This window comes from Ictalurus furcatus, chromosome 19 (assembly GCF_023375685.1).
Source record: "Ictalurus furcatus strain D&B chromosome 19, Billie_1.0, whole genome shotgun sequence".
NCBI classification, from domain to species: Eukaryota; Metazoa; Chordata; class Actinopteri; order Siluriformes; family Ictaluridae; genus Ictalurus; species Ictalurus furcatus.
The window spans coordinates 21,991,746-22,017,642 of record NC_071273.1 but is presented as its reverse complement, the minus strand read 5'-3'; the positions used below and the strand labels follow the sequence as shown (position 1 = coordinate 22,017,642).

General features: G+C 42.4%; 1 protein-coding gene across 4 annotated transcripts in view; it reads left to right on the top strand.

Moving 5' to 3' along the window:
• The window catches only part of erc1b (ELKS/RAB6-interacting/CAST family member 1b), a 223,155-nt gene that overhangs the window by 147,114 nt on the left and 50,144 nt on the right, over nt 1–25,897 (top strand). For all 4 annotated transcript variants that reach the window (XM_053650163.1, XM_053650168.1, XM_053650165.1 and 1 more), the window contains one exon: nt 20,152–20,299. In XM_053650163.1, coding sequence (XP_053506138.1) covers nt 20,152–20,299 — 148 coding nt within the window. The remainder of the gene's footprint in view (nt 1–20,151; nt 20,300–25,897) is intronic.

Sequence of the window (25,897 nt, the reverse complement as noted above, 5' to 3'; positions counted from 1 at the left end):
TGCCAAGTTTTTGTCACTTAGCCTAAACAGAAAAATGTTATGTTTCTCCTAAAGTTTGAACGATTAGTCTGTTTTTGTGTTTCATTTTGTACAGCTACACTCTCAAAGCCAGGCAGCAGTGCATGCTGGGAAGGATGTGGTGGTGGTGGTGGTGGTGGTGGTGGTGTCATCACCTGGTCAGAGAATGAGTCTAGGGCTGGATATGGATGAGGGCGTAGTGTTAGTGTGATGTTTTCTTCTTCTTTTCTTTCTTTGTCTCACGGAGAGCATGCTGCTGCTTGTCTCTGTGTGTATTAAGAGAGAGAAAGAGAGAGAGGTTGTGTTTAGGGCTAGAGGGAGCAGTAGAGGAAGAGCTGGGCATGACTGGTCCGTTTGGGCCCGTTTAGAGCTTTCCGACTGCCTGGATTCCCCACGTTACCACACGGCTAAATCTTCACACATGAATTAGACCACCGTGGTTACAGTCACAACTTGTAAACCTGCCACTCAGCTCCAAGCCTCTAATGTGTTCAGAGTTATCCACGCTGTTAATAATCCCGGTGTGGTGCCGAGGCCTATGGGCGATAAGCCTCGGAGATGCTCCTACACTCCGGAGCTGTCACTTCCCATGTACGCACACGGCCTGTATGCGGCAGTCGGCAGGGTGTGATGCAGTCACGGTGACCGACCCGGCCCCCGGTGACCCGCGCTGCTGTGTGCTCACATCTGTCCAGCTGCTTTGACAGATGTAGCGAGTGGGAGGTCCGTAAAAAAGAGCTCTGCACTTGAATCTGAATCCGGTGAGTGCAAAAGTTTGTGTACAAAGAAACACCAAACCAGCGAGATGTGTTGCATACATTCTCATGTATTGCGTACATCACAGACCATTTTTTTTAAAGGCTGTTTTTACAGATATATCCGATCAACCCGTTCCAAACCACTCCAGTTTTATACACGTACACCGTTATCCTTTAAGTGCTGCTCCTCCTAATATAACATGGCTGACACAAAAAGGTCCATCAATATAAAAATTGTTGCCGCTGCTGTTATTATTATTATTATTAATTTGTATAATTTTGGACATCAACGTTTTAAAAAGATGTATTCACGTATTCTTAGTTTTACTTTAAAGCTGCTAAATTGTATTACTTTCTAATGTGACTATTTATTTATTTATTTTTTTAAAGAAAAAGTCCCAAATTTATTAGCGCTTTTGTATCATTTTTAAAATCTAAAAATCCCTGAGTTTTATAATGAATTCTGCATTAAAGAGTTTAATAGTGACATCATTAAACTAATATCAGTTTAAACATTTTCACCTGGGTAAATATTTCCAAGCTCTTTATATCATCGAGCAATTTTTGGATCCTCTCATTTTACATTTATTGTAATTTTCTTAACATCTCTGATCTTTCCGTCCTACGTTTCAGGTTCTCGTCTCGCTTTTGAGCTCTCTGTAGGACGTGCGATGCAGGAACATTGTTTAAAAACAATCGTTTCATTTAGAAACCACAGGACATGCAAACGTTTTCGTTCAAGCCAGTCTGCTATAGTCTTTTCAAAGGTCTCTCGGGTGGTCCTTAAAAAAAAAATAAAAAAAAAAAACACAAGAAGAAATAGTGCTTGAAATTCCCGGAATTTAATTTCGCCGCATCTCTACGATTCCCATTTAAACTAGTTGTTTTTTCGTGTACGTTCTGTGTCCGACCGCAGTCGAGAGAAAGGCAAGATATACTTTTGGAAAATTAAAAACGCGTACATGTTCGTGTTTGTTTACGCTCGTTAGCCGGCCTCGTTCAAAGGTAAATACCGAAAGTACTTGTGCGTGAAATAGAAAAAGAAGTTGAGCCTAGGTAAAACCGAATTCTTTCCAAGTGACAAACTATGTCTGGGATGTGTTATAGGGGTAAACACTTGGCTTTGAGGAGGGAAGGCTAGGAAAAAAAAATAACATGCGCCTGGATGCCTGACATTTAGAATTTTTTATTTTTTTTCCCTTTTCTTTTCAAGACACGGAATGGCTTTGGGGGGATACAGTAATGCCGGCTGTAAACACCACGTCTGCTGAGGATGCCGTGTGGGAATCTGATGTGTCGACTCATTAACGGCGGTTTATTCTCACAAGCCAGAATCCTAGCTTCTGAGTCGGATAAACGTGACCGAAAGCTGCCTGCCTTCATAGGAAGAGGCCGTTTGAGTGACCTCGCAAATCTTAGATAAACCCGCCTAATAACGTTTAAAGACGTGATGCCGAGAAGGAGCGTCTGAGACTTCACGTCAATTGTCAGAAAACAAAATCCCAGAAATAAATGATTTTCTTTTTAACGGGCATGTTTGATTTGTACAATAAAATCCTCAGGTCTAATCTGGCTAATAAAACTTTCGACCGTTCCTCTAGGATCAAGTCGGGCAGGTAGAACTTTTTCCGAGTCTTGCTATGAGACTGTGGTTTGTGCTTAATAACCGTAAATCCACATTGTTGAAGAATGTGACCGTGTGTCCGTATTTTACACTGAATCCCTTTCTCTGAGCGAGCGCAGGAGCCTTAGCGCTAGACGCTAACACGAGCGCTGTGGGTCGTGTTAAAACCACGGCTCTCCAGCTTACAGCTCCTGCACCCAAACTCTGCCCCAATTAAAGGAATAAATAAACAGGAGAAAGGCAAATAATAACATTGTAAAGCCAGGTTACAAGAACTGGCACGGGGCAGTGTGGGGTAGAAAAAGTCTCGGCTGTTAAACGGAGCAGGCAGAGTCGGGCGAGCGCGGCAGGCATTTACGGGCATCTGTAATGAGGCTTTCCTTCATGATGCCAAATGCAGTTTCTCCACCCTGTTGGGCAACAGCAGCTAGGCCACAGCTAAGATGGCACATCTGTCCGACTGCTTGTTCAGTGTGCCGGTGTGTGTTTAGGTTACTGGCACGCTAACCTCCCTTCCTCCAACGCCCCCCCCCCACCCCCATTCAGCTAATTGAGAGTCAGTAATGTTTTCATGCTCGGGTTTCTGTCGGAAAATGAACAAGCCGAGTTACTGCACTTTGGAAGAATGAATGCGCGAGGCAAGCATTTCAGTCTTAATTTTCATCGTTTAAAAATGTCGTCCCGAGAGACGCTTAGAAAGGAGTTGAAGTCTTTCCAGACATAACAGGCTTCTCTATCTTTGGACGATTGCAAGGTTCTGTCATTTCAGTCGTAAATTATAAAATGGTTTTCAAAACTATTTGGAATTCAGCCTTAGCACCTTAACGCTCGTCTTAGAACTCGGTCTGTCTTCGGTGCGATATCACAGAGGAGGGAGGGCGGGCGGGGTGGGGGGTGGGGGGAACCTTCCAGCGGTCTGTTTGTCTATGACAAGTAGCCGTCAGAAGCACCGAGACATCCAGCGCTGGGGGTCAGATAAAGGAGCGGCCTGTCAGAGCAGAGTGGATGGCTGAAGGTGAAGTATGCAGTGTTATGATTTTGATGCAGGGGTTTTTCAGCCGCTCTCATTCTGTAGCGGTGGATTAGAACCGGCGCATTAGCAGGGCTGATAAGGAGCCTTTAAGTGTTTTATTTTTTCAAAGCAGGCTTCTTGGCTCGTTATCAGGGTGTAAAGCTGAGCCGCTACGGGTCGGTCAGTCTGAGTGTGCTCCACCGGACCTGCTCTGTATCACTTGTCCTCGCTGTGCTGGTGACATCATGACGTACAAGCGGAAAAGGATGGAAAAATTCCACCCGTCCATCTCCACCGGGAGAGAACAGACAGCCGTGGCCTTTGAAGTGGAAAGAGGTTAAAAAAGAAATGGGGGGCCGGTGGAAGAGCGAGAGGAAAGAAGCTGTCAACACGCCTCTGACAGGTGTGGTGTTTCTCCTCTGTCGTCATCATGCTAGATCTGTGGACTTTTCAGGGATGGATCTGGAGTGGATTACGGCCATAGTTCGTAGGCTAATCTCTCTTTGCATTTTTTTTTTTTTTTAAAAGTGTAACCTGATTACCTGGACACATTCAGCACTTCAGATTAGTCTTCCTTCACAATCTCCACCCCCCCCCCCCCTTATCATTTCTCCATTTATTTTCTGTCTCATGCTTTTGATATCACTGACTCTTCTTTTCCAGCATCTAGTCCATTATCTTTCTGTTCTTTAGACAGGAAGTCTGGTCATAACTACTCAGGACGGTAAACCCAGGACACTTTATTAGTGATGTTTGGGTGTGTTTGTTTGTTTGTTTGTTTGTTTGTTTTTTAAAACCCACAAACCAGTGGACACTTTGCTTTTCTATGCTTACACTTCGTGGTGTTGTTGGAACCTGGAGTTCTTGGTGACTGCTTAGTCAATGTAAATTTTACTCTTTCGTTTACCATATGAAGAATTTTTGTCCTTGGTCTTGACACACAACAGCTCCTTCATTTCTGAAATGTTAAGGTTTCCAGATAGTTCTCTGCTTGCCTTTTTTTTTTTTCAATTACTTGACGCTTTTTCTGTGTATTGTACATCAAGCCGTCAAGCCCTGCCCTGTTAATTTTCCAGGGAATTGGTCTAGGTTTCTTCCTGGTAGATGGTAATTCAGTGTTCTTGTGCTAGTAGACCGTTGTTTGAATTGAGTACCTGAATGGAAATTGTGTAAATTACAGGTAAACACATCAGGGATCATGACCTCCTCAGAGGGTTGCACACACACCCTTGTACATAACTTGTGGATCCATTTTGTCTAGCTAGATTTTTTCCTTCTTTTTTCCTCTGCCTTAATGGAGGTTCACGGAATCCTGTAAGCCCACTCTCCTCAAGCTGCAGGAGACTGAAAGTTAGCAGGGGAGCTAACTTTGGGAGCGAAAAGCGATGTTGTGAAGAATGTGAAATCCCTGCGATGAACATTGGGAAAGATTAACTGCTTTATCTCCCCGTTTTACAACGTTCTGCGGATAAAACTGCCATGCGTGTTTGGTTTTATGTACCATGTAATATTTTATTAAAATATGTTATGGAACTTATCTGTGCATTTACGATGGATGGGTTAACAATGATCAGGGTTGGAGGACGAGGATGTATGGGGAGTTGAATGTCATTCACAGATGTGCTAAAGTCAGATGTAGGGCCTCTCCCTTAACAAAGTGTCTGAAATACTGCCATCTCTGGCAGGGGGGAAGAGAGACAGTCATAAAGAAGAGCAGTAAAAGACTGACAGGGCTAAACTCAGGTCTGTGTAGGACCTCACCAGTTCAGTCATAAATAATTCTGGTCCAATGAGGAAAGCAGCAAGTTGCTTCATGAAGCCTTAAACCAGGCTTAACTCATCACTTGGAGATGTTCGAGCTTTATCACTGGTGTGGATATGCACCTCTGGCTTTCCAGGTCTGGTAGCTGTGGGTTTAATGAAGGGCGTCTGTGTTGGGTTTTATAGCATTCTGTGTGGTGTGCTGGTGGAAACTAGGCTGTGGCCGGTGGTGCCTGGGGGCATTTCATTTTGGTCTGTGGTATCCGCACCCCCACACATACCCCCTGTTTCTGTTTACGAAACCACCTCTTCATCTATCCACTCGCTGATCTAACCAGCACTTAAATGCGATCCACATGAGCATGATTGGGTCTTGAGGAACTTTATCACGTCGACAAGCGTAAGAAAAATGTTACATCCAGAGCAGCGTGTGTGTAATAAAGGTGACCACATAATTCCTGGATTCCTTACAGATTGTGCCAGCCTGGATACTATCATGGGAAAGGTATTTGTAGTGCCATAAGAAGGGAGCCAAGATAAGTCTGTCTTTACCAAGCCGCATGTGAGTTTTCCTGACTTACCTTGGGATGACAATTTCCGTCTATCCTACACTCATACTCATCGTCGTTGTTAAGTTCTTGTCCGATACCAGTCAGGACCAAAATTGTAAGCCAGCTCTGGCTGATTTCCTCTCGTCTGGGACCAGGAAGAAGTCACACAGTCACCATCGTTCATTGACAGCTTATTAGTTTAATGATACAGAAAGCATAGTATACATACACACAGAGATATTGATAAAGAATGATAAATATCAGTTGGAACAAGTCACAGATAAAATCAGAACATCTATTACGTCGGTTCGGTTGATATAAGAACTGAAGATGTCTGTTCTGCCAGAGGCAAAGAAGAAGAACTGAGAGAGCGTGAGGGCGAAAGGTGGTGCGATTAGGAATGCTCCAAACAACACATACGAAGAAAACAAAACAATTTGGTTGCGGTACATCGTGACACAAACTAGCTAGACTATCGGTGTCTTCGGAGTGGAACGAGGCCTCTGTACTCTACAGTGTATCTAGATATTCTGTTGCATGGTGTTTTATGGCAGACCTGATAATACCCAGCCGAGGCCACAAAGATGAGCTGACTTGGAGCGGCTATGCACTTCATACTTCAGTAATATCTTCACTTTTATACATCGCTGACTGGTTTCACACAGACAAGTCAATCTCACGGCTTTATAAATCAACAACTTGGCATTTGCCTTCATCACCATTCAGGCCTCTAACATTTCTTCAGGCCTCGAAAGACGGGAATGATTAAAGGGAGGTGGCATGCTCAGTTTAGCAGAGCCGTGTATAGCTGTGTAAGAGAGAAGCCACACGATATTTCTTCACCCTAATCAGAGGCCGTCATCACCAACTGAGAACAGTCTGGTCACAGAGGATGCCCCAACTCTAACCAGTGTTCTGGGTCAAGACCTTTGCCGTCCTCCAGGTTCATCTGATCTCCACCCGAGACTTAGAAAGGTAGAAGAAAGTTAGTAGCTATCACTAGGTAATCTGGTCATTTTTTGTCACTAAACATGGCCAAGAACCAACTACTTTCATAGGAACAACCAGCCATAAACTATTCCCAGAGCTCATTGGCAAATACAAGAGGATATCACGAAAATACAGTTGCAATCAAAATGATTCACCCCCATTGCAGATCAGGTTTATTGTCAGAATTTAGAGACTTTCAGCGGTTTGCGATGAACAAATCCAACAAAAGCAGTTGAAATAGTTCAACACAACGAATGCTTCAAGTGGTTTCCCCAAATTCAACTGAAAATGCACCTTATAATGATTTCTCCAGTCTCAAAATTATTCAACCCCTTCATGGCGAGCATCTTTAGTACTTAGTAGAGCACCTTTTGCTGTTATGACCTGCTGCAAACAAGCTGCAGAGCCAGACACCAGCTTCTGGCAGAGTTCCTGAGGAGTCTTATCCCATTCCTCATGAGCAATGACGTCCAGTTCAGTAATATTCTTGGGTTTGCGTGCTGCAACCGCCTTATTCAAATCCCACCAGGAATTTTCTATGGGGTTCAAGTCAGGTGACCGTGATGGCCCTGTAGAATCTTCCAGGACTTCTTCTGCAACCAAGCCTTGGTGGAATTTGAATTTGAGGTATGCTTGGGATGATTGTCCCGTTGGAAGGTCCAATGACACCCAAGCTTCAGCTTCCTCACAGACAGCATGATGTTTTCTCCTAGGATTTCCTGATACTTCAATGAATCCATCTTGCCTTCCACACGCTGCAGGTTTCCAGTGCCAGATGATGCAAAGCAGCCCCAGAGCATCACCGAGCCTCCACCATGCTCGACTGTGTACAGAGTGTTCTTTCTTCATTCTTCTTCCTCCAGACATACCGCTGATCCATCGTTCTGAAAAGTTCCAGCTTTGTTTCATCGCTCCACAGAACAGAATCCCAAAACTTCCGTGGCTTATTTATATGATAAGGCGACGTTTCTTGTGCTTTTGGGTCAGTAGTGGTGAACGTCTTGGAGTTATGACATGGAAACCTTCTGCGTTTAGTACACGCCTTACTGTGCTCACTGAAACCTCAGAGCCTGTTACCATCAAGTCATTCATTGTGTTGAACCATTTCAATTGCTTTTGTTTGATTTGTTCATTGCAAATAGCTGAAAGTCTGTAAATTTTGACAATAAGCCTGGTTTGCAATGGGGGTTGAATAATTTTGATTGCAACCGTATGTTGTTCAGAAAAGCTGATTGTGTCAGTGTATTTGAAAAGTTTGTTTATCCTCAAGTGAGCATGAATTAGAGGTGTGCACAGGACATTTTTTAAGTGCCAGTTCAGCTTGCTCCTGAAGGAATTTTGACCGAAGCCAACCACTCCCAAAGAATCTTTGACCAATTCCTTTCCACTCCTGCAGAAAGTTTGACCGATTCCTTTCCACTCCTGCAGAAAGTTTGACCAATTCCTTTCCACTCCTGCAGAAAGTTTGACCGATTCCTTTCCACTCCTGCAGAAAGTTTGACCGATTCCTTTCCACTCCTGCAGAAAGTTTGACCAATTCCTTTCCACTCCTGCAGAAAGTTTGACCAATCCCTTCTGCTCCTGCAGAAAGTTTGACCAATCCCTTCTTTGCTCCTGCGGAAAGTTTGACCAATCCCTTCTTTGCTCCTGCAGAAAGTTTGACCAATCCCTTCTTTGCTCCTGCGGAAAGTTTGACCAATCCCTTCTTTGCTCCTGCAGAAAGTTTGACCAATCCCTTCTTTGCTCCTGCGGAAAGTTTGACCAATCCCTTCTTTGCTCCTGCGGAAAGTTTGACCAATCCCTTCTTTGCTCCTGCGGAAAGTTTGACCAATCCCTTCTGCTCCTGCAGAAAGTTTGACCAATCCCTTCTTTGCTCCTGTGGAAAGTTTGACCAATACAACCCGCTCCCATGACTAGTCCTAGAATACTGTAGGACGAATAACGAAACGGTGGTTTTTTTTTTTGCGTAAAAAAGAATTTTTTTTTTTTTTTTTAAATACATGACCACTCAAACAGGATTATTTGAAAAGCAGTCCCCACTCCCCTGCTGGGCGCTGACCCATTCTCACTGTGGTGTGCGTTAGAATGCTGAAAGAACATGTGGACTGAAGTCATATCATATGCATGCTCCAGCAACTAATTATTGAACACAGATCACAGAGTCTACAGTTACGTTCTTAACTACCATTGAACTTGTGCAATTTGAGCTGACTTTAATCTAACACAGCAGTGGTATTTCAGCAGAAAGTCACCATTCTTTATAAATTATAGTCTTTGTCCTTGACATGTTATTTACAATGGAAATTCTTAAGCCGACCAGCTGTGGCAAAAACATCTCAATAACCCACGTTGTAGTTATGTCATAAGCCATAAGTTGCATATCCCGCTAAGCTTCTGCATCCAGCCAACAGCGTTGGGAGGCTGGCTTAAGGGCCGTATGTCTCTCTGACATGTTTAATCCTTTGTTTGGGGTCCCATGATGAAGCTTCCATGTTCTCCTTCCATGTTTTCCTTAGCCTTGTGTCTCCACTCCCCTAGATCAGGACGCATCTTTCCTCTCCATCTGTTTCAGTAATGGATTCCACAGGTGGATCTGCTTCATGAGCTTTATTTCCCAGGAAGGTACTTCGGTCTCACCCTCGCTGTCTCCCTCTTGTGTTGTGGGTAGCAGCTCCAGCTGTTTTTCACACAACGTGTTTCCATAGGAACAAGCACTTCCGAGGGCTCCAGTGAATGCAAATGGCACGTGTCAATGGTGTGCATCTGTGGTCAGGCTCTGTCTAGCACATCTGAGGCGTTTGTCACTCGACTGCTTCTCTTCCTAAGCTCTTACTTTACCTTTGCCGTCGTTTTGTGGATATAACACTTGTATAAATGTGTGTTGTGACCAACATTTATCCACATGTGCTTTTAAATATATGACCTGGGATATTATCAGCGTAACTTTACCAGTTACGTTCAGGCATTGTGTCAAGCTTGGCATGAAACTCTGGTCCCACCGAATGTGATTTATCTCAGCGTTTGATTAAAACACTTGTCAGCTGCTCTTGCGTAATAATCTGCATTAGTGAACGCATCTTTTTATTTATTTATTTATTTATTTATTTATTTATTTATTTATTTACATTTCCCGATGTACATGGATACTAAAATGAATTAAAAATGAATTGTGTTAATAATGTCTGAAATGACATTTTAGGAACTAAATGCCTTAATAAGAATTAAGTTATCGTGCATGCAGATTTTAATCCGGTGGGGTTTTTTTGTTTGTTTGTTTTTGTTTTCTTTCGTTCATTTATTATTAATATCAAACCCTTGAGTTTGTTTTTTCATCTTGTATTTTCCCCTTACCTCGTTTTCTGCTAATGCATACATAAAGAAATTCGTCCCTAACTGATTAAAAAAAAAACTACTACTAATAATAATAAATCATGGAATTTCCTCATCATAGGATCCACCATGTCTTTCATTTCGGAATTGCGTTCATTTCCAGACCTTTGCCCCACCCCCCACCCCCCCTTCCCACCCCTTCTGTTTTTTGACTTTCCACCTCTTAAAGAGATTTGCACAGCAGTCCAACAGAACAAGACCTAGAGCGTTACAGTCTTTCCTGTTTACACAAGAGCCCTCTCTATAATTTTACAGGAATTGTAGCAGGTCTCGTCGCGGTCCGTCGCTGCGTAATTCTCCCCAGGATTTGATTTTGACACATTTGCAGTTTAAAAGCAGCTTAATTTTTGTGATGCTGTAAAAAATCATGCAGTGAAACGGGTTTCTTAAGAGTCTCTTGGAAGATGGTTGAAATAAAATGCAAACCCCATTACTGTTTATTTTGTGCCTAGCACAAGACGCAAGAGGCAGCAAGAATTACATAGTAACTCTCTCACTTTCTCTGTCTCACACACACACACACACACTCTGGTGATATGATCTATTCAACACTGTACTGTGTGTGTGTGTAAGTGTGTAATTGTCCCCATGGGAGCCTGGGCTGCTGGAGATAGCAGCAGAGTGTGGTATGTTTGTGTGTGGTTGGGAAAGGCAGAGATGCGCTGGTCTGCTGCTATCAGCGCTAATTAACGTTCAGGAAGAAGAGCTGATAAGTGCTGAGCTACCCTGAGGGCAAAGGGTACGCAGTAAAGGGCGTGTGGACGTCCGTGTATGCATGCATGCATGTATGTAAGTAATTATATATGTGAATGTGCCGAGGTGAAATATTTCCATGTCTGCGTGTGACCTATTAGATTAAGTGTTAATCACTTAACATTTAAAATGAAGGGGGCGGGGCGCTGTTTTAGGGAAATAATCAACAATGTGTTGACGTGACGCGGCCCGACATAAAGAGGAGTTACTGTTACAGTACAACCGTGAAGTTTTCTAATACTATGCCCTGAAGTGTTTGATTCCTCTTCTCCCACAACAACTTGCCAGTTTTTAATAACTGAATATCGTCACTGCGTAGCTTTTATCCGTTTATAGTTACAGTGTTTTATTGAAAGATCGTACCGTGGTGGAAAACTGACGCTTACAAAGTGCTGACACTGGAGACCCCTTCCGTAAACGCCGAACAGAGGTCTCCTTACAGAAAGCAACCGCCGAGCGTCCACCTTACAAGTACTATTGAAATGACGATGTTTTACTATGAGTGCGTTCATATAACCCTTGGGATTTTTTGTTGTTGATGTTAGATTAATGAATCAACACCTTCCGAGACTGTATTTATATCAAGAGTAATACAAACCTCCGCACTGGGTTTATTTACTATTTATTAGACTTTTCTGACATCGCAGATGAAAGCCGAAGTGCCACATCAGAGGTATTACTGTACACCGTAAAAGCCCGCAGTGTCAGATTGGGTCCACGGTCGAATTCATTGCTCTTCGTGGGATCAGTGTTAGCTTTAATAGAGGAGCAGTGGATATCGGTTACGTTAATGTGTCATGCGCTTCCTCCTGCGAGCGAACTCTGGGTCAGATCAGATATTTAAAGCGGGTCTTTTTAAAGCTGAAAGTCCTCCAAGCCCCGGGGTAGATCTGTCCTGTTAGAGGGCAGCAGATGCTATATTTCTCCTTTACCCTCCTCTCACACACACATTTGGATGTCCCGATCACGCCTCTGTAAAATCAAGCCCGGTGGATTATGTTCGTGAGGTTGGGTTTTTCGAGTTATTTATTTTATGTGCTGGTGCTACTCCAACACTCGGTTTGTTCAACACAGCTGCAGTGTATGTTATTTTTATGTGCGAGATGAGGCAGTATCGGGTAGGACGTGTCGATCGATCCCCGTGACCACGCCTGACAGACTCGTCCCTCACAGCTTATTGCTTTTCTTCCAAATTCCTCGACCCCGAATCGGCGTCCGAGTTCAGCGAACATCTCAATGAGGTGCTTGAAGCAAAACTGGGTTTGGATTCTTTGTTGATGCGTGGCTTATATACTGGATTATGTCTAGTCTAAGTTTGTCTTTCCTGTAGTTCTTCTCTCTAAACATCTTTCATGGTGAAGTGTAGGTTTAATATAGCACGTTTGGGGTTTTTTTTGTTTTTTTTTTTTTTTTTAAATTTTTTATTATTATCATTGTTATTTTTTGAGTCCAGGATGTGAAAGTGCCTAAAAAGATTAGAAAGTCAAAACACAAGTATAGTAGAACAAAGTTCGGGACGTTTATATAAACAGTCGTGCTGTTCGGGGAGGAAAGTAGAAAAATTAGCTCATATCTTTATTGCTTTAAGAAATTTAAATAAAGATATCGGCTCATTTTCTACTCGCAGACGGAACAAGTGTTTATGTAGATGTCAAGAGCTTTGTACTGATTAGTACGAGTATGAGCAGAAACGTGCATGTGCTTGGCACCCGATGTTCTTTTGGCCTCTTTACAACCAGCTTGCCTTCTCCCCCTCCCTCATCCCCCTTTTTTTTTTTGCATTACTTCAATCTATTCATTCCATTCATCCTTATTTTGTTTTGTCCTGTTATCCTTCTGTCTTGTTATATTTTTTTCATACATTCTTGCCATGCCCCCCCCCCCCCCCCACCATCCATTTATTTTACCTTCAACTTTATTGTCTCTGTCAGAGTTCGAGTACGTAGACAATGAAATGCAGCTTGCATGCAACCTGTCGTGCAAATAGCAAATAAGTTAAACGAAATGAATAATAAGGTTATGGTGCAATCGGTTCACGTAACAGTGTACAGGTAAAGCTAAACGGTATGACGCATACCAGTAATGCAAATGGCAATGAAGTTAAATGAAGTAAATACGAGTTAGGCTGCAGTAAGTTGAGATAAACCGTACACAGGTAGAGGTAAACAGCGTGACGCATGCAATACGGTACAGTAGATAAACAGCGGATCGCACTAAAAAAAAATAGAGATAATGTGCAAATAACAGTCTGACGTACATAATCGTAGTAATGACCGGTAAAATCGAGTCATTCGATTCGCGCGTCGTCGTTATGTTTGGTTTAAAGTGTGAAAGTGTGTTTTTGCGAATGAATTCATTTCGTTTGCGTGCCTTTTTAGATCTGAGGTTTTCTCTCTAATCAGGTTCCGTTTGTTTTTTTTTGTTTTTTTTTTCCCCTGTAATGCACTTGAATACGTTTTTAAAAAAGGCGTTTAATTGCGTCACGTGACATAACGCCGAGTCACTCGAACTGTTCGCGAACTGAGCTGAACGTTACGCCGAGACAACGTGACGGGATCCTGAAGCGGCCGAGAAACCGCGAGTGATCCAGAGTGCACTGGATATGCGGTAAAAATTTGAACACTCTTCGGTGGAGCTGTTGTTTTATGTTCCGTGACTGCAAATTAGGTTTAAAGCTACATTCCAATTTGTTTTTGTTGTTGTTGTTGATTTGTTAATACGCTACCGTACCGCGTGTGAGAATAGCTCCCATTCAGTCGGGCTGCCGTTCCTGACTTTCTCTACAGTGTGTCTTCCTTTAGTAGCATGATAATTCCTCATTAGCCGCTGCCTGAGACAGAACAGAACTAAAAGATATAATGTTTCGAGCCCATATAAGGAAGAATAAATGAGAGCGAGAGAGAGAGAGAGTATGGGCGAAATGAGACTGAAATGGATGAGTGTTTAGCAGACAGGTGGGAAGTGTGGAGAGATTGAGAACTTCTCTCATTAAGCCGTTAATGGCGGGTGAAGAGCTAGTTGACCCCGTGACCCCATCAACACTTCATTTTGTATCCTCTTCAGAGTGGTAGTAACAATTCCCAGAAATGTTCCCTGCCCTGTTTTCTTTCACATCTGGACATATTAATGCAACCACGTTTTCCTCCTTTTCCCGTCCGATCATTAGTCTAGACACGGAGCCGTATTTATCAAGCATCTCCGAGTAACCCGCATGAGTGTATGGATTTACCCGTGTGCGTCAATTAGAAAAAGTTACACAGGTCCATAGAGGACAAAAATGTCTTAAAAACTGTCATAAAAATATTATATATTCATATCCCCCGCCCCCCCACAAACTTTCACTGACGTTGACTTTTTTTTTCTTTTTTTTCTTCTCCAGCATCAGTTCTGATCATAATTACAGAACATTCATTCGTCTTCAGAATTTTAACCCTTTAAACGCCGGTTTCTTTACATAATGCAAACATCCTCAAAGCTCGGGAACCTTCTTCGTCTCGTTCACACACGGATTTCCAGTACAAGATCAATTCTTACACACGCATAAAATTTTCAGTGCAAACATGCAAACCACGATTCTGATATCCACCCACACACACACACACACACACACACACACAATTACATCTGCATCATTTATTCAGTCGGTCCGCGGCGCTCTATAATACACAGCAGAAAAAAGGAAAAGCATGTCTTTTCTAAACCTGAAAAAATACAGAATTAAAAAAAAATTCAACGTTTTGAACCATTGTCAACAAAATAAAAGCCTACGAACACAGAATGCCTGATTTTATACTTAAACGTCACGGGGATTAAATATCCGCAGTTTGAATGGGTTTCAATGGGGACATTTTTGTCCTTGAGGTCCTGAGTGTAACTGTTTTGTGTACCTCGTTTAAAATAGATTTATGAAAGCAAACGAGGGTGAAATATTAAAATTCCAATAAAAAATACACACCTTTTGCTAAATTTATGCTGTCTGCATTAACACAGACAAAATGATTAAAAAAAGGAAAAAGAAAAAAATGTCCATAAGGACGCACAAGGGTTACTAATATGAAAAGGGCACGTTTCATTACGGATTAATGCTGTTAGTTTGAGGCCCCATTCTCACATATATGAATGTTCTTTTATTTATTTCTTTATTTTATAGCTCCGATTAAAAATAATAATAATAAATCCCATCCACTGACTACCCTTGTAGTGTAACATGTGGCTAACAATCCGTTTTCACCAAGTGTCACTTAGCAAATCATACCACTAACGTCCTATTTAAACATACCAACAATAAAGCAGGATTCACATTCCGTATCATTTTCCTTCTAGATATTAATGGAAGGCTCATTTTCCCTCTCGTCCAACCTCACAATCATTTTTATATCTTCTACAACATTATCTTTCTTTCCTCATAGAATGTTCCTATTTCATGAATTATAAATCAGTCTTGAGTATAATTTGCGATGCAATTTGCTGAATTTTTTGTGGGGGTTTTTTTTGTTTGTTTGTTTCTTCTTGAGAACTACATTAATCGGCGAAATCACAATCTTTCGCAGTAACGTTTGCTGGTAAACGAGACCTTCTTAGCTGTACTCGTGTTCGACTCGCGTGAATCGAAGAGGAGCTTCGACCGAGCGCGTGTCGCGATGACGTCACGTGACGCGTCTCGGCCCGAATCTTTTTGAAACGTCGCAAGCTCCTACGGCGTTTGCTTTACTTCGTGTTCTTTTCTGCGATCGCAAAATCCTTCAGGGACTTGATTTTACTGGCCGGGGGGGAAAACCTCACTTCAGTTGGGTTTTTGATTGAGCTGCACACAAGAAGGTTTTAATCCAAGATGTTGTAATAACAAGAAGGTTTATTTGTGAAGTGCATTAAACCACGGCGCTGTACATACAATCAAAAGAAAGTCAATATCAAGACGGACCGGGCATACGCTTTAAATAATCCGAAAGCTAGCATGTAAAGAGGATCTGAGTGAGAACTTGATTTCATTTGTTTAAATGTAGCTCAAGATGTTTTACAGTAATGAGTACGCAATGCCATAGAAGAAAATATATTCAAAGAAATGAGGCGGGGGGGGCGGAGTCGGTTAATAATAATAAAAAATGTGCATCAGATAAATAACAAAAATTCAAAATAACGTGAAATAATAAATTTAAAAATAACGTGACGAATCATTTTGAACATAAACGAAGCTGTTTTGTAATTAGCTTGTTTTCACACTAGCAAGCGACCGTGCAGCTAGCGAGCATTCGTTTCCTGCGTTTGTGTGTGTGTGTGTGTGTGTCACACAGAGAAGCGGCGAATGACAGAGCGACAAGCAACCTTTTAATTAAGACTTTCTCACGTCGATGCAAATGAAGCACGACCATGAAAATCAACAAATCCAAACCACTGCCCGGAGTAAATTCCTCAGGCAGTCATCCCGCGTGTACGTCTAATGTTTTCTCTGCCAAAACCCGCTCGTCTCATTTCAGCTCAACTGCGTTTGCTGTTCAAGAATGGGCGGAACTTAGAACTGCGATGCTGTACGTATGTCCTCTAGGTTACAATGCAAGTGCACAAGTGAGCAAATGCCGGAGAAATGAGCCGGCTCTTCGCTGTATTCCCGTCACCCGCGTACAGGCCATGAATTCCTGTCCTGTTATTTCTCCTTCGGCCGTTTTGGTCTCTCTTTAGCATTCACGCCTCGTCCGTTTATCTGTACCAGCTGCAGGACGCTCATCATGGAGGCTGTAGAGCAGAAGTGGAGCTCCATTTATCCTGAGTAAACTGTCTGTACGCGAAGCCAGCTGGTGCCTGTGGTCTGGAGCTGACCATAATGAGTGTTGCTAGTCAGGAGGTCAGTGTATTAAAAGGCGGTTCTGAGAGAACGTGCCGGTGGTGAGGAGCCTGCTGGAACATCACCAGAGCTCATTTATTAGTTTACACTTACAGCGCAGTGGTTTAGACAGCACTGGGTTCTCTGTGTGTGTGTGTGTGTGTGTGTGTGTGTGTATACACCACCATATTTTTACTTTGTTTGATGGTTGAAATGATTGAAGTCAAACAAATGTAGGATTAATCAAGTCCCATGGCCACAAATGGTGACGAGGGATAAAGCTTGTTTAGGAGTGTGTGAGAGAATGGATGCTCTGTGTTGCCCGGGTGTTTAAGTATGCTTGTCGATGCTGTGCAATCATGGCCGTGATGTACTGAGGGAAACTGCATAGCACTCATTACTGTGTGTGTGTGTGAGAGAGAGAGAGAAACGGAGAGAGAATCCTGATTAACCACTGTATATGTGTACATTTATATACACGCTTTATAAAGTTTCAAAAAATCAAAGCGCACGACCAACGGCGTTATCGACTCCCGAAAGAAGGAATCGATTCTGAACAGCTGAATCGAGTCGTTAGTGATTCCAGACTCACTTCCTGTACTAATCTACGTAGGTTTGTAACAATAAACCCCGCCTCTGGTCTTCATCGGCTGCTCGCTGACAGACTCGTTATGGTAGTGGGCGTTTCCTTTTCGACACACACTGACAGCGGTAGACCAATCACGACAGACTGGGATCAGTCTGAAAGGAGTTGTTTAGAACGAATCCTTTAGAACGGATCGTTGAACGAGTCGTTTGTGACACTGGGGGGGAAAAAAGGTAATGCTGCAGTTTAAATTATGAGCACGTGTTTTTTTTTTTTTTGACCTCGGATGCGTGTAAATCTATCGTATGAGACCTTTAAAACAAAATTAGACACGTTTCAAATCCGTAATAGGTGTGCTTTAACAGTCCAAATCAGCAGGCAGAATTATGGTCGAACAAACAATCAGACAAACAGATTAATACAGAGATCCCGAATGGTCAAAAGCAGGAAGACCATCAGGAAACACCACGCAGAATTGCTTTTGTTGCACAGAACAGAGCAGAAAGACTACCTTAAATACACAGAGTTGATTGGATTTAAACAGGAAACTGGTGTGTTAGTGTTCAGGTGAGTGTGAGAGCCGGATAGAACATTAACCTTAAAAAAAAAAAAAATGTCAGCGAGATTTTTTTTTTTTTTTTTTTGCGTCAACATTTTTTTGATTTATTATTTATTAGAATTTACAAATAAGACAGTGTCCAGACCCTCACACGGCAGTTTGTCGAAATATTATTTCATGGAAATATTTCCCCATGTAAGTGCGTTTATTTTTATATATTTGTCGATGAAGTGTCTCTTAAAGATAAGACTAGATCAGAGGAGATTAATCTCGCACGTCCAGATGTTAATAAGCTTAAAACCTTGCCTGGTTATAAGCTCTCTGACCCTCGGCGTGAAACGATACAGATGTGTCTTTTCAGAGAGCACAGAAACACGACGTAGCGCGTCATATTGAGATAATGGTTGATAAAGATAACGCTGAATCCGGTAAACAATCACTATTTTATCATGAATCATTACGCTATCTAATACAATTCTGTATATCAACTACATATCATTTTTTTAACGATAATGGTGTAAAGATCGGATCTTCTGAAACCATTAGACTGCTGTTTAATTTCTCTCATCCACGACTTCTAACAAGACTGCCATGAGTTCTGGAAGGTTTGACGTACAAAGTGTTGAATTTTTTTGAGTGAGAAATTGAGTACAAGAAGGCTTGTACAGAGAATCAAGTGAAAGGCAGGTTTAGGTCAGGGTTAGAAACGGAGAGGGGAAAGAACTGCAGCTGAGAAGCGCGAGGAGAGGGAAAAGTCACAGAAGAAGCCTGCAGTGATGGAAAACAGGAGAGGGCGGATCAGCTCGACACACACTGAGCTGACAGTGTTCTCTCAGCCTCACCGCCTGTACTCTGGAAGTCATCATGTCCGCCATGGCCGCTGCACACGTTCCCCTGCCTCCGCTATCAGCTTTTTCCATCTCCGCTGTCAGAGAGGGCGAGCAGCATGTCGCTGCACTTTCTCCCAGTTTCTGTAACTGAACCTGACCCCAGAGCTCATACTGAGGATTCTAATACAGCTGTGGCTGTGTAGTCAGCTCTTGAAGTCTTGGCACCCTTCAGAGGATGAGCCCTACACATTCAAATTTTCTTCTCAGTAAAAGAAAACTCAAAACTTTCCTGAATGGAAACTAATTCTGAATGAATACCAGTGAACATTCATTTGGGGTGCCATGCCATCTGTGAAAATTGTTCTGCCTTTGAGCAGAGGTTCAACACCATGTGAAATGTCTTCAATGTCCATCACCATGTTTTCCGCTCTAAAGAGGGACAGTTCTTGACCTGAACAAATCAGAGCAGAGGGCAGTACACACGCTCAAATGTAAGAATATAAAGGAGCTTAGGATATTCTGTATGGAGGAGAGGACCAAGGTCTTCTACAAGTGTCTCCAGCCTTGCTGGACATGACAGGAAGTGACTTATTACTGTTGTTTTCTCCAGAGGATTCACCAAATTTTTATTAGTGTGCTGCCAATCGTCATGTCTAAACGTGAAAGAAAATGTATAGTCTCTGTGTACACTTTTGGAGAAAAAGGTTCTTCAGGGGTTCACTGGGCGGCTGTGGATCAGGTGGTAGAGCGGGTTGTCCACTAATCGTAGGGTTGGTGGTTCGATTCCCGGCCCACGTGACCCCACATGCCGAACCCCAAACACGGAACCCCGAGTTGCTCCCGACGGCAAGTTAGCACCTTGCGTGGCAGCTCTGCTACCGCTACCATTGGTGTGTGTGTGAGTGTGAATGTGAACCAGTGTAAAGCGCTTTAGAACCGCTAAGGTTAAAAAAAGCGCTATATAAATGCAGACCATTTACCCTTCATTGGATAATTAAGGATTCTTGGTGTCACCAAATAGTCATTTTTGGGGTGCCGATAATTTTGAAACTAGCATTTTGCAGGGAAGAAAACACACCACTAAACTCTAGCATCCAAGAAAAGGGTTTGTGTTTGTGTTTTTTGGGATCGTTAGGGCTTCTTAGCGTCCTGAAGGGGTTCTTCTTGGACCCTCTCTGAAAGGGAAGCAGTCTATTTTTAGGTTCATTTAGAATTTTTTTTTTGCTGTCGTCTGTATTCAAAACTCGAACGTTTCCCGTTGATAGGACTGCCGCTTTTCAGGAAACCATACAGTTCAATTTCGTTCCTCTGAAGCTTGCCGTAGAACAGCGGTCATCAGGGGGTGGACCGATATTTCAGATGAATGCCACTACGCTAGAGGAACAAACCTCAACACTGTTGATTTAACATTCGTTAGTGAGTGTGAAACCCGGAAATTTTCCTCAGGGTTCTTGGTCAGTGGGTAAAATAATTGATGAAGTGAATTTGTTCCTCCACACAGACAGGAGGCGCTCCTGGCAGCCATCAGCGAGAAGGACGCCAACATCGCCCTCCTGGAGCTGTCCTCCTCTAAAAAGAAGAAGACTCAGGATGAAGTGTCTCTGCTGAAGAGGGAGAAAGACCGACTGGTGCAGCAGCTCAAACAGCAGGTAAAATCATACAGCTGTCTTCTCTAACGTCCGAGATCCAGGCCTCTCATACGATCTGGCGTACCTTGGGCTGAATCGGAGATAAGAGCGCGGTTCGTTTGCAACACTGATCGCTGAGAAGGTCACAGGTTACTCTGTAAATCTTGGAAAAGGGTTCATTGACCCACTTAGAACCGTTTCCTCTTCCAGCTGATTATCATTCGTGTGTTAATGAGGGGATCAAATGAAAAACAGCTTGAAACTGGAACGGAGAACGTGTAAAGAGGAATAGACCAAAGATTCGAACACGCTAATATGATACAGATGTACCACCTCAGATCCGTTTGGCAGAACAGCTTTACAATTACTCACCTTCTCTTCAGGTCCTAATAAACCCTCAGAGCACACACACACACACACACACACACACACACCCTAGCACCATCACACCCACAAGACCAGAGCTGGAACTTTTAAATTAGTACTTTGTTGAGTATCTTTGTATTTTAGTATAATTAAAAATATATATATTTATTAATCCTTATACACAGTTACATTTCAGTCAATGGATTCACTTTTTTTCACTCCTTATGTTTTTATTTTAGATGCAAATCTCAAAGGTTATTACCCAGGTTTTTCTTCTTTTTTTTTTTTTTTTCCGGAGATACCAGTTAAATCACATTTCTATACATTTTTGAACTTTATATAATGCATATATCGATGACAAATGACCGTGTATGAAAATGACCAGTTCTAACAAACAGAGTTTATTTGGTTGAATTTCCTACAAAGGACGTAGTTCCTTTCCTTAGCTTTTTTTTTTTTCATTTGAATTCTATTATTATTACGTTCCTGAGTATGTTTAAGAGCGGACCCTTTTTAACGTTCACTCATTTAGGTACACTTTTGGCATTCGCTTTTAATTGTCTCAGCATTTTAATAAATTTGTGTAGCAATGAGTATGATCTTGTATTAGTTTTAAATTAGAGCAGACTCTGACTATAGTACCATGCTGTATATAATCACTAACAGAGGCATACAGATATACGTACACACGCTTACACAGAAAGATTCAAATTTCCTCTTGCCTGCACATTAAGAACCTCTCCTTTCTCGCACGTGCAGTTCAACGCAACACATTTAATAGCCATACATCAAACAAGGAAAGGTTGCCTGTGAAGTCTTTTCATTGAAACGTTTATACAATGGTTTTTATGAATCTCTTTGTGGTTAGATCCCATAAATGAGCGCTAGCATATAGGTTAGGTTTGGCGATTTAGTCGGGGGTGCATTTCACAAAGCGTTTTCTTTTCTGCCGATGGAGTGGCGCGTTCTCTCCTGTGCTTTCGTAAACATAATGTACAAAAACATCTGTTTCAGAGTGTCAGATGATTATAAACGTGTCTTATTGCGTTCTGTGATCACGTACCGTTTGTTAATGCATAACGCAATTGGATTTTCACTCCCACACTCGCCAGCAGTTTTTTTTCTTTTCTTTCCAACTCCTTTAAAAACTACACTAAGCTTTAACTGAAGCACAAAAACATACAGGGGGGGAAAAGAATGACACGACTTACACAAAACCATAGTTGAGTTTATTCAGTTAAGCTCTTTCACACAAAAATGACTTGCATTTCAAATATAATAAAGTATAAGCATAATAAATTCCAACAAAAATACAATCATGCCTCTTTATATGTAAACATTTCCAGTTCCAATGAAATCTTTTCGAAATCCAGTTCCAACCTTTTTCCATTTGTTACAGGATTGGATTGAATTCGTTCTCTTTTTTTTTTTCTTCTTCCACCCTTTCATATCCAATACACCATTTTGTTCTGGAATTGGGACGATACCGAAACTGGTATTATTAACCAATGCAAGATCGTGTTCTGCTGCCTGAAACCACACCCCTGATGCACTCTGGTGCAAAAAATATGCTTTGTGTGCACATCCAGTGTAAAAGAGCACTCTGATTAACGTGATTAGAGCGGCACCGCTGGGGTCTGGTGTAAAATAGGTTTTAGGGGGATTCCCATTCGGGGGGAAAAAAAATGCCCTAGGCGAGTGAACATTTGCCGTGTTTATAATAGAACTCTGTTATACCATGCGGTAAAATCTCCCAAGACCCCATCTGCGTCTCTGATGACCCCACGTGGTGTTGCGACCCAAAGGTTGAGAACCTATGCCCTATTAGATCTCTTTAATGCAAACAGAAAGGTCCAGTACTACTCCTTTTGTATTTCACTTCTTTAAACATTGAACAGATGGGAACAGAGAACAAAAATTTCCTAAGCGGGGGGAAAAAAACAAGTTTCCTAAATGGTTTAGTTTTAAAACATTTCACATGTTGAGTAATAAGACGTCTTCGGTATTTATTTAGGGACGTTTACGTTTTAGAATGTACTTAATATTTGTTGGAGGGTTAGTCTGGAGAAAGCTCTAGAGGAACTGACGGACAGGAGTCGAGTGTAGCGTGCTTAACTGACTCGTGGCTTTCCGACCATACTGACTGATTAGCAGTGAAGTCCTTCTGTTAAATCACTAGAATTGTGGTTGATCCAGTCATGCATGTCTGGTTAAAGTTGTGCTGGTAGTTGGTAAGTAATTAAAGCTGTTCTCTTTCGCTCTTGCCAGTCGTGAAATCTGTCTTGCATTGTGGCATTGTTATCAAGACTGAGCTACTACCACAGGGTCGTCAGTCTGTGTAGGAGAACAATCACTACGGCGTATATTTTGTCGCCTTTATCCCACTGTTCACCTAAAAGCAGTCCTGGCTTCGAGCCTGTACGGTACTCCCACCTGCACGGGAAGTCCCTGAAATATTTGATGGATAAAATGTACCGTCTTTGCCCCAACACACAGCGAAGAAGCTGCATTAATCCAGAGCATTACAGCAGAGCTTGATGCAGCCCATTAATCATTCTCCAGGCCCTCCTGTTCATATTTGACATCTTTATGACACCCCAGTGGCCGAGTGGGTCTCTCAGGCTGCACAGTGGTCTTTCTGTCTCACGTGTGAGGTGTGGGATGGTTAGTGTGGTCTGTGTCATAATGCTCAGCCTCCGTCTGATGGATCACAGCAGAGACTTCCTGACTTTTCCCATGTTAACTGTATGTCAGGATACTGTGTGTGTGTGTGTGTGTGTCTGTGTGTGTGTGTGTGTGTGTGTGTGTGTGTATACAGTGGGGATTTCAGGTTTCTTATATCAGTAGTCGTTTCAGGGTCCTGGAGAGTGTTTGGTTTGTGTTAGCTATATATGCTCTCAAGGGCCGCTAAACGCTTCATGTGACTTGTGTGTGTTGCGGGTATGTTGCGTGATGTGTGAGGAATGTGTATGTGGCAGTGTGTGTGTTTAATGGACTGTGGCTGATCTGACATGGTTCAGAGAGAAAGAGGAATGGTGTTGACTCTGTTTTCAAACCATGCGCTGGAATGGCAGAAGTGTGCCGAGCTCGTCGGTTCATTGAGCTTTATGACTACCTTACTACTTAAATAAATAAATAAATAAAAACTAGTATAATTCATTAATTTAGTAGCTTCTAAACCGTTACACTGAGGTTGTCAGTTTGGAAGAAAAATATTCAGCTCTCACAGGACAGTAGAATGGAATTGAATGAAGGAGGGACGAACTGGAATGGAACAGAATGGAATGGGGAGGAATTGAATGAAAAATGGAACGGAATCGAATAAAACGGGATGAAGTGGATTGGAACAGAATAAAAATCGAATGGAACGGAATCAAATGGAATAAATAACGGGCCGGAATGAAGCAAAAATGAGTAAAAATAGAACGGAATGAAATGGATTGGAACGGAATGGAGTAAAATGGAAGAGAAATAGAATGGGGCGGAGCAGAATAGATTGGAACGTAACGGAACAGATTGGAATGAAAAATGGACCGGAACGGAATCGAACAGAATGAAATGGAACCGAATGGAACGCCGTGAAATAGAACGGAATGATAAAATGGAATACAGTAGAACGGAGTGGAACAGAACAGAGCAGCTTCGTTGTAATTGTGTAATGAAATTGAATCGTGATTCCTGATGTGTAGGTCTCTTTGTAAAATATATCAGATAAATAAATGACATCTAAAACCAAACCAGCGTATATGAGGTGTCCAATGTTGCCGTAAATAATATTTTGTATGTACTGTGTAGAATGATTCAAGTACGTTGCTCAGATACACAAGGCGTAATTCTCCTCCAACGTGGCCTCCCAATTACAGTTCATAGTAGCGGGACAGTTACAGTTAAGGTTAATGGTGGAGTTAGCGCTCGTGCAGACTACCTGTCCTTTTCCATGCTCAAACATCATTGGATGTTTACAGAATAGTTAATAAATAAACTTAAAATCCACAGAAATGGGATTCATTGAAAGGGGCCGTGATCTTTGAGATTAGTCACAAGTACTTGGAAGGTCCGCATGAAAAGGTACGGATATAACAGTGTGGTTTTCATTTTCATGGAAATACAAGTTAAATAGCACGCGAATCCTCTACACTTATACTTTGAGTAACGAGGACCATTTCTTAAGCACTGCGTATAAATGACCGATACACAGGTTCATGGCGCATCAGAATGAGAGGGAGGGAATCATAGCCTTCTTCATAGCATGAGGTATTCAGGCGTCACGTTTTGAAACTTCTTATTTTTATTGTTGTTTCTAAAGACCGCTTGCACCATGTTCCCATCCGCATGGTAAGGAAATGGCTTTAAATGATTCAAACCAGTTACTGTTTGTTGGACTCCTGAGACAATGCTAATAAGTCCGGTTATAGCTAACCTCAGATCGAGAACAAGTTATGGAAGGAGGTTCAGTAATTACATCCTGTCAGAAGTTCTGTTTCCCAATTATCTGCTGCCATGCCTCAGACTAGCTGGACGTTATTGCTGTTATTGTAAAGCTTAGTCAAAGTGGGCATAGTGGAGATGACATGGCTACTGCTTTTTTGTTTTTGTTTTTTTGTTTTGTTTTGTTTTGTTTTTTTCAGCAGAGCCATGGTTTGGGCATCCGCTGGCGGAATAAAACAATTTTGTCCCAAAGAAAACCGCAGAAAACATAAAATGTCGAAATGCCCTAATGCTGCCAAGGCTACCACACAGCAGAGAGGGAAAAACGAGTGTGGAAAAGTAAAAGTGTGTGTGTCCAATTGCTTTAGTATTGCTCCCGAGAGAGAAAGAGCTGTCCGTGTTTGAAAGCATCCTTTTATTGGGCTGAAAATGCAGGCGTTTTGGTGCATGGGCAGGGCTGCAGGCGCCTCGCGGCCCAGCTGTGGCCAAACTGAGCTGAGTCCTTAAATTAGCGCACGAGGGCCTGGAGGGAATTAGCGCACGGGGAGGAGGGGGGAAAGAAAGGCAGCAAGCGTAGAAGGGGGGGAAAAGAGGGCAAAACAAAAACAACAAATATTGGATTCATTAGGGAGTTTGTTGGGTTAGAGGCCTGAGGCTGATCCAGCGGCGGCGAGCCTGAGCCCTGGGGTTTACAGAGCCGTCCGTGCTGGATTTGTCTTGGACTCGGGGCGAATCTTGCTTCTCATTTGGTGGGGGCAGAAAGAGCTGCTGTTTTTGGAACGTTCAGACCTCAAAACACAAGCAGCAAAATGACTGAGCGATTCG